This window comes from Emydura macquarii, unplaced genomic scaffold (genome assembly GCF_026122565.2).
Source record: "Emydura macquarii macquarii isolate MOO-44397 ecotype Brisbane River unplaced genomic scaffold, CSIRO-AGI_Emac_v2 contig_2365, whole genome shotgun sequence".
NCBI classification, from domain to species: Eukaryota; Metazoa; Chordata; order Testudines; family Chelidae; genus Emydura; species Emydura macquarii.
This window is the reverse complement of record NW_027132502.1, coordinates 2,533,893-2,545,603: the sequence shown is the minus strand read 5'-3', so window position 1 is coordinate 2,545,603 and position 11,711 is coordinate 2,533,893. Positions and strand designations below refer to the sequence as shown.

Here is an 11,711-nt window from a genome sequence, read left to right as displayed (position 1 = left end):
ACATAGGACACAGTTCTCCGGCTGACGTTCCTGGAAAGGGAGCCTCACACGCTGAGCACCTTTTAGATTTGCCGCGGTGCTTGCGTGGCCGATCTGCCATTCTGCGGATGCAGCAGAAGTCCGACGAAGAGGGGCTGTGCCCAAAGGGTGAGAGGGATTAAAACCTCAGTGATCTACCGGAAAGGAGGAAGAAAGACAGGATTTGAAACAAAGGCAAGCAGCAGGATCTCCAGGGCAGGACACAGAAGGTGGTTGAAGCGAGGGGCGGGGTTTGGTGTGGTGCAGGATCCCCAGGCAAAAGTGCTGTGGGGCCTTTGAGATCCACAAGGGGGAGACATAGCCCATTTGTGGAGGACTTTGTCAGGAAATATCAGGTTCCTACCACTGCTGGGGCCAGTGGCTAGAGGGAGACAATTACATGCACTAGCTCTCATATTACACCCAAAATGTCTGCCTTCAGCCTGGGAGTACATTGCGATGCCTTAAGGCCTGCGAGGCCCTTTGCATGTCCATGGTTTCTCTCAGCAAACAAAACCAAACCTAAAAACAGGAAGGATGATCCATCAACGTATCTAGGCGACTAGCATAGCTGTGTCAAAGTGCTGCACTGCAGTAGGGTTTGTGCTAATACACGTCTTCCCTACAGCATGAGCAGTTACATTTTTCTTGAAAAAGAAATTAGATACCATCGGTTAGCCGGGGTAGATTATGGTAGCCTTGTGTCACAGAGTTCAGTATAACAGCAGCTTTACACCTTTCTTTAATAAAAGTCTCATTTTCTTGAGAAATCTCTTTTTTTTCCCCACAGTGGTTTGGTAAAAAAATAATTGGTATAGGAAGAATAACCAGAGTTTAAAAAAAACACGCCTTTTGATGACTTTTCACTGGATTGTCTCACTTTTCTTTGTACCTCAACTTCATCCAGCTTGCAGTGTTAAGGCAAAATAAATTCCCAAAGGCATGAATGGGTAACAATCAGAGGTGCAGATTGGTTGACACCCAAGCATATGAGGTCACTGTGAAGGTTTTGTAGCAGAGTTCAAGTTGGATGAAGCCAGCGTGTGTATTACTCTTGGGTATCTCTTGGAAATGGGAGTGAAGTGTTATGGCATCTTGAAGTGTGTTAGCTCCGGTGTTATAGGTGGTATCAAGATGGAAAGGAATGTGCACGTCTTCCCCCTTCATTTCCTGGTTTTTGGATGGAGGGACATGCCCTGCTGCAGTTTTAACTGTCACTAACTGTAGTTTTTGTTTGCTAATTTTTATTGTGGTAGCACCCAGCAGTCCTACTCAGTGTTGGAGTCCCACTGTGATGGGCTCTGCATGGACAATCAGTGGATCAGTCCCTGCCCCATAATGCTTAGAAACAGGTCAACTGCAACCACTTACGCACATGCTTAACTTGGCAATGAGATAACTTACATGCTAACGTTAAGCATGTGTGTCGGTGCTTGCAGGATTTGGGCCTAATGTGAAACAAGATGCAACAAGTGAGTTTAGCAAATGACAGGAAGGAAGGATGAAGGTAATGATTCTATTACCCTTCGTTGCACAGGCTAATAATGAGTCACTGCCAACGTGGTCTTGAGGAGGGATTTATAGGAGGACAGAGTAGTAGCCTTTTGGCCTAGCTCAAAGAGAGCATTCTAGCCATGGCAGGAAGCATGGAGACACTTCTGGGAGAAGTGGCTGTATGAACATTTAAGGCTGGCATATAAGAAACAAGACTACAATACTATGAGAGACAAGAGCAGATACACAGGGAGGGACAGAGATGGGAAAAAGTAAAATATATACATTTGTATTTATTATATTACATTGCTCATAAATATGTCTTACATTATGGAAACAAAGCACTACTAATAAAAGCAATCTAGTCCTTTTAAGGCACAATATTTGGTTCCTAGGAGTTAATAAATCCATTTTGTATAAAGCAGGAAGGATGATTAAAAGGACAAAAGAATAACAAATATGATACAAAGCTCTATTTACACAAGCAGGAAAGAGGAGGGAGTTGTGGACACGTTAGTGTAATATATAGTGAGGATGCTTTGTACAATTGTAAGTCTGCTTCTTTGAGAAAACATGAGTACACGCCTCCTTAGTATAAATTACAGAAGAAAACCAAACAAACTAAGAATCCTCCCTAAAATTACTCTAGTTCGTTTCTGCACTCTTCACTGGCATCAGTAGTAGAAACAGCCAAATGCAGCTACCACACAGAACAGACTGTCCTGAGAAAACAAGAGATAAGCATATTAGTTTTAACAAAAGTGCACTCCTCTCACTGAAACAAGTGCTCATATTGAAGCCCAACTAAAAGTTTAAAGTTAAAGGAACTTTTTGCTATGTAGTACAGCCTGTTCTTGGCAGAGGAATAGGTCTGCTGCAAGATTAAATTGTTGTTATGTCCTTAATTTGGTGTAAAGAAAATCTAGCAAAGTACTTAGACCAGGAGTGTCAAACATGCGGCCCGTGGGCCGGATCCAGCCCGCAGGACGCCAGATATTGCCCACGATCTTTTTTGGTCCGGCCCCTGTTGGCCGGATATGGCCCGACAACCTTTTTGTTTCGGCCCCTAGTAGCTGCTGCCCGGGAATACCATGGGAGCTGCCGCCGAAAGTCAGGACGCCATGAGCTGCCGCCGAAAGGGAGGACGCAATGAGATTTTTTGGCGGACGGTAAGACGCTGCTAGGGTATGGCCCCCTTTAAGTTCATAGAGTTGGAAGGGACCTCAGGAGGTCATCTAGTCCAACCCCCTGCTCAGAGCAGGACTAACCTCAGCTAAATAATCCCAGCGAGGGTTTTGTCAAGCCGCAGCTTAAAAACCTCTAAAGATCTTACTGCAGTGTGGCCCGCCATTGCAAATTAGTTTGACACCCCTGACTTAGACAGAACCTTTAAAAAAGAAACAGGCCAAAACAACTTATATAATCTAGCACATCAAGTTTTGTCTTTTATTTTAAAATCATTTTATTATCCATTTTTATTTATTATACTGTGTTACAAACCGACATTGACTGAAGGGCCAAATTCTGCTTTGGATGCTCGTGTGTTGCTAATGAGAGCTGTGTGCATACACCCAAAGTCTTAGTTTAAAGTACTGTTTAAAGTACTTAGTATGTAAGTAGTGCTTTTCTTCACAATACTTTACAAACATTAATTCTCAGCACCCCAATATCATCTTCATTTTGCAGAAAGGTTCAGTGACTAGTTCAAGGTCAGAGAGGAACGTCTGTGGCAAAGCTCAGGTCATCGTGGTTTCCAGTCCTGTGCTCCGACCAGCAAAGTATTAAACATGGCTCTAAGTAACTTTACCTCCCTGTGCTTCAATTTCCCTAACTATAAAATGGAGCTAAGGAAACCAAGCGCCTTTGTAAAGTGCTTTGAGATCTTGGATACAAAGCACTATGTAAGATCTAAGTATTATATTATCATCATCAATGCTTTGCTGAATAGGGCTAGACCTATACCTATAGGCCTATACAAATTCCACTTCTGACTACTGGTATTTGGTTTCAATATTGGCTTGGTACTTAGTACTAAAATATGGCCCGGAGGCGAATTTATTAAGTCCACATTCTATGATCAGAATCTCTCTCTCTATACAATACACAGAGAATAGATTCCTTCAATTTTCCCCAGGCAAAACAGCAAATACTCACATTCATAAAAACATCCTGAGCATAGTTGTCAGTGTCAGCATCCCAGAAACATCGCGCTGCCATGCTAAACAAATGAATTGGGACAAACCATTAACATGATACCCACTGGGGGTAAACTGAGATATCAGCATCTGGTCATTACTAACTTCCCTGGAAAACAAAGAGTGTTTTCTTTGAAAGAACACAACCGGCTCTTTTGGACTTGGGAACGTGCCTTTGTGCTGGGTGAAGTTAACGGTTTTTTCAGCGTTAGGGAGAGTATTACTTGCAATGTTCCCGCCTCAATCATAACCTGAGTCAATAAGAGCACAGGGTGGGCCGACTTGATTTCCCATGGCAAAGAATTGAAGGTCACAAATTTTAAGACCAGAAGGGACCATTATGATAATCTAGTCCAACGTTCTGCATAACACAGGACAGAGAATTTCCTCCAGGGATCATACATCAAGCCAAGAGAGCCAGAACCTTTGTAGAAGTGGGGGAGCCACAGGAACTCCCCCCCCAGTTTTTAACATGGGCATAATTTGAGGGGCAAGGGAACGGCATTGCCCTACGAAACTGCAAGTCTCAGGCCGGCGCGGAGTAGCGCTGGCAGGGTGGGGGCAACGCCGCCCCCGATGCCCCTCAAGCTATGCCCATGTTAAAAAGTGGGGAGCACGGTCCCCTGACTCCCCCAGTTCTGGTGCCGTTGCATCAAGCTCAACAACACAGGATTCATCAGAATAAGTCACATCATTGGTCCATCCAGTTTGGTATCTGCCTCAGACAGTGGCCAGCATGGAGATGGTTCAGAGGAAGGGGACCATGGCACACAAATTACAGCTAGCCAAATGTACAATGCTGTAAAGTGCAAGGAAGAGAGATTCTTTCCTGACCTCTAATCAGCTTACAAAGGTGCATGAGATCTGATTACCCTTATCTGCTGCATTTGTCTCCTTGTGAAGCACACAGATACTGGAGATAAACAGAGCAGATTCAAGTTACCTACTTCCTGGGTTGTTCAACCCCAGTTCTTTTCTTAGCTCAGCACTGGTAGAAGCCACAAACTTTCTATGTCAGCATGTAAGAATTCTTCTCTGATCACAGACATCTGGAGTCATATTTTCAAGCGCTCAGCACCCACAACTGAGGTCAGATTTTTAAGATAATTCTATATGTTGGGTGCTGAGCTCTTTTGAAAGTCTAGATGCTTATTTGGGGGCTAAATTGGAGCTGGGCACTTTTGCAAATCTGGCCCTGAGTGAACTGCTGCCTAACAAGACGATAATAATGGCCTTGCTTTGCTAACTCCAGCAGAGAGATCCTTGAGAAGTGAACTATTTTTTAAAATAGATTTTAAGTCCAGAAGGGACCATAGCGATGATCTAGTCTGACCTCCTGCATAACACTTGCCTATCTGGGATAGTTAGGAGCAAGGGATTTGCTGTATTAACTCTTTCTGAGGATGACAAAAGCAAGACACCTGAAATGCACAAAACTTACTTCACTCCTTCGCCTCTCTGTTCTCCAATCACAACCTGCACCACCATTTTATATCGGTGAAATCCCTCCTCTGCAGGTTAAGAGGGAGAAAAATGAAGAGTTTCAAAACGGAAGAGTACAAAATTTTATTACAGCCAAACAGGAGCCAGGGAGAGAGCTATTTATTTTGTAACTAGAAACCCTTAGTGCCCAATGGGACATGAAACTGCCTCATGGTCTCACTTTTGTAAGTGCTAAGCACCACAATCCTATTCAAATAAATGGATCTGCAGGTGCTCAGCACCTTTGAAAAACAAGCCAGGGAGAAGAAAGGCTTTCAAACAGACACATTAAGTACCAAACATGCCTATTAAACAATGTTGCAGGGTTCAAAAAAACATTAAGACAAAAGGATCTGAGTAGAAATGAGGCTGTTACATGAAACAGAGGTGTTTCAGGCAATCCGAATTATTTTAAAATTGTTCTAATCTTGAGGAAATGTACTGCTGTTTCTGCCATGTATTACTAATGTATTTTTAAGATTGGTGTGTTAGTATTAGAAGCTTCTCAAGAGCATGCGTAGCTCTGAGTGACATGACTACAAAGGTGTATGGTTCTATTCCAATAATACAGCAAAGAGGTACCTCAAAACATAGGTGATACCCAATTTAGTACAGGGGATGAAACTGGCAACCTGCCAGAAACCCAAGAGCCAGAACAAATTTGCTTAAAATAGAACAAAAATGCCAGTGTCTCTACCTTCAGTAAGGCAGGGTTCTATGGTGACTCCAGCATGCTATGCTCCATTTTTATCTCAGCTGCAAGACGGAGCATGGCATGGTATCTCTGGTAGTGCTCAGTGTCATTCTTTATTCAAGATGACAGCAGACACTGAAGGTAGGTAAAATCCCGTGGCTGTACTTGGCCACACCTGCCCCAGGGCACCATGTACATATTTATAAAGCACCGTAATCAGGTCCCGGGTGTGTTAGCTCAATATCCAAAAGTGCTCAGACTACAAATGCTACGTAATCTATTTAAAAATTCACAACTCTGTAAGGGAGACCTAAAAACACACTGTTAATGCAGGAACTCACAATATTTGGTTCTGTTGTTGTAAAGACAGGCAGCAGAGGGAGTACAACCCTATTCCCAAAATGATGCTGAAGCCATTGATAATGCTGACTCTCATCTGTGCTGTTATTTCAGAACTGGGCCTGGGGAACATTTAATGTGTCCTGAAATAACTTCTGGAACCCAAAACATGCAAAGCAATGTTCTGAAGCAACATTGCCATGCTGCAACATGCCAGCAGTACAATACAATGTCATGATCCACAGCCTCTTGCTTCACACTCCCTATTCTCTTCCCAATGCTCCCACTGAGTCTGATTCACAATATGGTCCCTTTGGACCTGATTCTGATCTCATTTACACCAGGCTAAACCAGAGTGATTCCATTTATGGAAGTGAGATCAGAAGCAAGTCCTTGTCTCTCTCTCTCCCATTCTCAGTTATGCGCCTTCCTCCATGTTACCCATGCTCCATGCATTCTACTCCTTCCATGGTCCTTCCTAAGCTTACCTCTCTCACCAGTTGGTCTGTATGTAATCGTAGTTGTCTGAATGAAATGTTAAGATGCTCAGGGCTGAGACCCAGTCTATAAAGCACCATGTACATATACACTGGTTTATTAAATAATATTGGGTTGTGGTCAGTCATCAGTGAATGAGGAATTTTAAAGAGTATTGGAGGGGATCAATACTTGATAAGGAAAAGAACAAATTAAATAAGGAAAAAGGTAGTTTCCTCATCCATCCTCATTACCTTTCAGTCTATCTTTAATTGTCTCTGATAAGGACCGTGTGAGCTGCGGCGTTTCCTCTGGGTTGTACTGCACATTGGCTAGATTCTCTTTCAGTATTGCACGGATGCATTCTTTTACGGTAGAAGATCGGAATCTAACAGGGGGAAAAAAATCCTAAATCTCAGAAAGTTCACAGGATAGGATGAAATGTGTGTCGCGATGTTGGAAACATTCACTTTTCTTTCTTGGCAGGTGGAAATGCATGAAAAGTGCAGCAAAAGTGGAAGCTCGTTAACCAACCTTGCAAAACTGTACACATTCACCAACTGCACATTCTAGTCAGGGGGATGGACAAATAAAATCTAATGTTGGATCATACCCTTCTAATCTATGCTTGGAAGTACCTGTCCACACACCTTCCCTTCCCCACACAGTACTTTCCTCTGGACCTCACAAAAAGGGTGTTCTGAAGGTCCTGGGAGCCAGATTTGGGGGGCGGGGGGAGGGACACGGTAAAGGGCCCCAGCCTGGATTTTAGGGTCTGGGCCAGTAAATGTTCATAGGGATTGTGTAAGGCGGGTTGCAACCTGTGACAGTCAGGAAAGTCACAGATTAGGCACTTATACGTCTTGTAATGCTCCCTTCCCTGCACGCGCCCAGTACCTGGGCATCTCTCCCCGAGGACTCCTAGCACCCCCACCCACCCTTCCCCCCGTACTTCTCACCTCACTACCAGAGCTCCCCGGTGTCCCCAACCACCCCCCACCCCACCCCACCCCACCAGCTCCCCATCCCCCAACCACCCCCTCCCCAGAGCCCCTACAGCCACCCACCCCAACCACCCCGCCCCCCGGGGCCGGGGCCGCTCACTTGTGCTGGAAGGCCGGCCGCAGGCTGTACGTGTTCTCGGCGACCGGCGGCCCCAGCGGCTCCCCCATGGCTACTGGCCCGCCGCGTTTCCACAGCAACCGGCCCCGCCCCCCCCAAGCCTCACTTCCGCCGCCGCCTCTGCCGGACCCCGCTCGCCCCCCCGCACGTGACGGAGGAGCGGCGCGCAGGGCGGGGCCAGAGCGCGTGCCCCGCCCCCGCCGTCCCTGCGCGGACGCGCGTCCGTCCGAGTGCGCGGGAAAGGCGCTGCGCCTGCGCAACACAGGGCGTGGGGGAGGGGTGCTGACGTCTGGGGGGAAAGAGGGGCATGCGCGCAAGGGGGGGGAAGAGGGGTCGGGTTCACATCTGGGGGGGAGGGGCACGCGCCCAGGGTGTGCGGGTGGATGCACATCTGGCGGGGGAGGCTGTACTGCGAACTCACTCACATCTGGATGGGAGGTGTGCACATCTGGAGGGGAGGCACACCCAGGCTGTGGGTGGGTGCACAGCTGGATGGGGGACATGTGCCCAGGGTGTGAGGGAAGAAGGCACATCTGGAGGGGAGGGGCCTGCGTCTAGGGGGTGAGGGTGGATGCACATCTGGATGGCGGGGGTCCATACGCCCAGGGCATGGGAGAGGATGCACACCTGGACAGGGGGCATGTACCCAGGGAGAAATGCACATCTGTAAAGGTGGGCTGTGTGCCCGGGGAGGAGCATGCACATCTGGACAGGGACCTCTGGGTCCTGGTTGTGGGAAGAGGCCGCCTGGGATGGTTTCATTTTTGGGTTACGCTCCTGCGGGGCAGCCTGCAGTGAGAGGGAGAGAAATGTGACCGACAAGCAGTTCTCTGGTCTAGGCCCTGGCAAAGCCTGCAGGCATTCAGTGAATGGCAACAAAATGCATAAGACTGAGTGGGGGGGGGGCGAGAGATCCCCTCCCACGATACGTTTTGTGGTGATGAAGTTCATTTAAAAGCAGTTATTAGGGAGAAAGAGTTGAAGGTCCATCTGTGGGTAAATGCAAAGTCGGGCTTGTGACCATGAAAGATCCCATGGTGCTATTGGCCAAAGTAAGAGTGCTAACTCTGGTGTCTTGGCCAAATTCTAGGTCAGGAGTAGCTGCCTTTTGCCTATTTAATTTCTTCCTGCAATTTCAACTATGCATGTTATTCTTTACTTTCTTCTCCTAAGCAGCTGTGCTCTGTGAAACAGCCACCCCCATTCTGCTCCAGGAGAAGCTGCACTTCAGTGGCTGATAAGGTGAACCTTCTGCCATGGGATCTGGTGGGGCGAAAGATGCTAGGGAAATGCAGGACCTTGCTTATGAAGGAACAGAGCAATGGTAGCAGCCTTTGCTTCACTCTAGCCTGTGAACCATGGTAAAGAAGTCAGAAATATTGTCTGAAGATAGACGATCTCACAGCCAAGTGGGTTGCGGGGAGCAGCAGTTTAGCTGCAACAGACTCACATACAAAACACCCACTCAGCTTATTTTTTTCTCTCTCACTACAGTGTGAAGCATCACCTGGAACAGATAATCTGGCAGATCAGAAATCTGTATCTTGTCTCATCTTGAGGAGGAGTCACTCTGCAGTTTGCCGTTGGTACATAAGCATATCTTCCTCCTCATCACGTTATTATTGGGTGAGGGGAGGCAATGTTGCCTGGCAGGTAGAGTATCTGCCTGGGAGTCAGGACACCGGGGTACTATGAAGTAGAGAGAGGGGGAATTTCTCTGCTTTCCCTCTACATGTGAATCACGAGGTAGCATAACTATAAAACATTGAATGAACTAGGCCTGCTCTTCAGAACGGGGAATCCACTGAAACCATGTGGGATACAATGGCAGGATGTCAGACAGTTCTATATGCGAGGGACCTAGAGAGAGAAAGAACACTTAGGGTTCCCCTAGTGCTGAGCGTTTCAGCTCCCATTTACCTCCACAGGAATGTACAGTGCTCAGCACCTTGCAGGATTAGACCTGTAAGAAGTAAACATCAACCACCATCTGGTAGAAATATTCTGAGCCTGTGTCTCAGAAACAGCACGCCACGGGTGAATACAATCAAGGTTGACTTTTAAAGGGTACCCAAGGGAGGATCCTATACATCAATGGAACCTGGGAGGGCACCGACTCCCCCAAAGAAGGAGGCAGCTTGCAGTGTGAACGTGATGGGAGAGTGGTGTGACCGTGGCTACGTTACTCAGCAGAATCTTCACTCTCCTGGATTGGGTTGCAAATCATTTTACTGGCATTTTCCTTTCAGTTCTTTACACTTTGTCCTGAACATTTAGGTGCAAATTTTCACAGCCGGTGGCCTAAAGATGGATTGAACTTTAGGCAGCCAATGTTTAAAATGCTGAGTCAGAGGAAGAGAACGTTGTGACTTGCCGTTCCAGAACCCTTGGATGAATCCTGGTTAATTGACTTCCCGATAGAACATTTTTGGTCCATTTCCCTTTTGCTCCCCAAACCCTTCACTCACTCCTTCTGACCCCATCTGTCCAATCACTCACGTTTGTTTCTCCATCCCCCAGTGCTAGGTGTTATTCTTAGCCTTTGGTACACGGCAGCTGCTTTTCCATCCCTGTTCTGACTCTGAGGCTCAGCAAGGCGTGGAAGAAAGAGCAGAGAGCTACGTTCATCAGGGGTTGGTTATGCTTCAAAGGGCGAGAGTCAGGTAGGAAGCTGATAAGAAGTCGTGTGGAAATTAAATAAACCATGATATAAAGTAGCCCACTTTTCCATCACACCTCCTCCTCCCAACACAGACTTGTTTTACTGGAAATGCAATGCCTTAATATACCTTATCGGAACCTGTTTAGTTGTTGTTTTTTCGCATCTCCACTTTCTTTTAAAAAAATGAATCATTTGATTATTTTTATGCAAGGGGAAGTGAATGTGACAGAAATGGTGATGGTGTGAGATAGGACTGCTTGCTAGGGAGTCAGCCAGGAAGAGGAGATACTCATATGCCTTTATATTTTCCCTTTGGCCTGTGCAAACCCTGCCTGTGCACATCTAGCAACCCTGGCTGACTGCACTCACGAGCGTCGGGAGCGGCCCACTGAATCATAGCGAGAGACTTATATGAGCTCATTTCGCAGCGACACACATCGGTTCTGTGCAGGGTTGTTTCCTGCCGTACATTCCCCAGTGGTTTGTCCCGTTTAATTTGAAATGCCTCCAAGGACTGCCCAGGCTGTGGCGGGTTGGAGCGGGGAGAAGAGGATGGGAGGGGGGGCAGTGGCTGGTGCAGCCGAAGTCTCAGTCTGGTTAAACTGGCAAGATTGGGAACCGCTGCTGCATGCTCCAGGAGGCCACCAGGAGGTGCACGTAGCCCCAGCTGTGCAGTGCACAATGTCACCGCGGGGCCTTGTCTGCACGGAGGGTCCCGCTAGTCACGTGCTCTCATCTCGATCAGGGCCATATCCTCCCCCCCGCATGCAGCCTCAGGAAGTGGGGTACACTCAGGGAACGAACACAACAGTCCTCTCCCCCAACAGGGCGTGGAGAGGTAGCCAAGTCCATTCTGTGCTGTCTGCCACAGTAGCCACCCTGGGTGTTCTGGCCACCTGGCACCTGCAAGGGGAATGGCTAATGCAGCCCTGTCTTGCCCTCCCACTTCTTCTGCATGCCAGGGTACAGGACCCATACCCCGTAAGTAGATTCTTTCCATATCACCCGCGGTGCCAGTGAGGACAATGTGGGCTACAGGATTTGACTCACAGGTTTCTTCTGAAATCCCACATGAGGCCTCAAATGTCCCAGTTTTCTCTGGCCGGATTTGTCATGGGGGAGTGTTTCCTTTCTTGTACCCACCGTTGCTTGTGATCAGCAGTTCCTTGCATGTGTCCCAAAGGAGCTGGCAAACAGCCGAGCTTCTGACACTCTCTTCTTCCGTGAG

At 47.3% G+C, this 11,711-nt stretch overlaps 1 protein-coding gene across 1 annotated transcript; it reads right to left on the bottom strand.

The window, feature by feature from the left end:
* Positions 1 to 1,522: 1,522 nt before the first annotated feature.
* DYNLT2B (dynein light chain Tctex-type 2B) lies at positions 1,523 to 7,911 on the bottom strand. The gene is made up of 5 exons (XM_067561026.1): positions 7,804 to 7,911; positions 6,954 to 7,087; positions 5,149 to 5,218; positions 3,667 to 3,730; positions 1,523 to 2,234 (listed from the first exon to the last, which is right to left on the bottom strand). The coding sequence occupies exons 1-5, from the start codon at positions 7,869 to 7,871 to the stop codon at positions 2,187 to 2,189; spliced, it is 384 nt and encodes a 127-aa protein (XP_067417127.1). The 5' UTR covers positions 7,872 to 7,911; the 3' UTR covers positions 1,523 to 2,186.
* Between the last annotated feature and the right edge of the window lie 3,800 nt (positions 7,912 to 11,711).

What these genes read in the sequence shown, in the direction of transcription:
- DYNLT2B (XM_067561026.1), bottom strand. Translation starts at nt 7,871, where the DNA reads ATGGGGGAGCCGCTGGGGCCGCCGGTCGCCGAGAACACGTACAGCCTG. An exon ending in CAGAGAGGCGAAGGAGTGAA is followed by an intron (nt 3,731 to 5,148) that starts GTAAGTTTTGTG and finishes TCATTTGTTTAG; the next exon opens with CATGGCAGCGCGATGTTTCT. An exon ending in CTCAGGATGTTTTTATGAAT is followed by an intron (nt 2,235 to 3,666) that starts GTGAGTATTTGC and finishes TTGTTTTCTCAG; the next exon opens with GACAGTCTGTTCTGTGTGGT.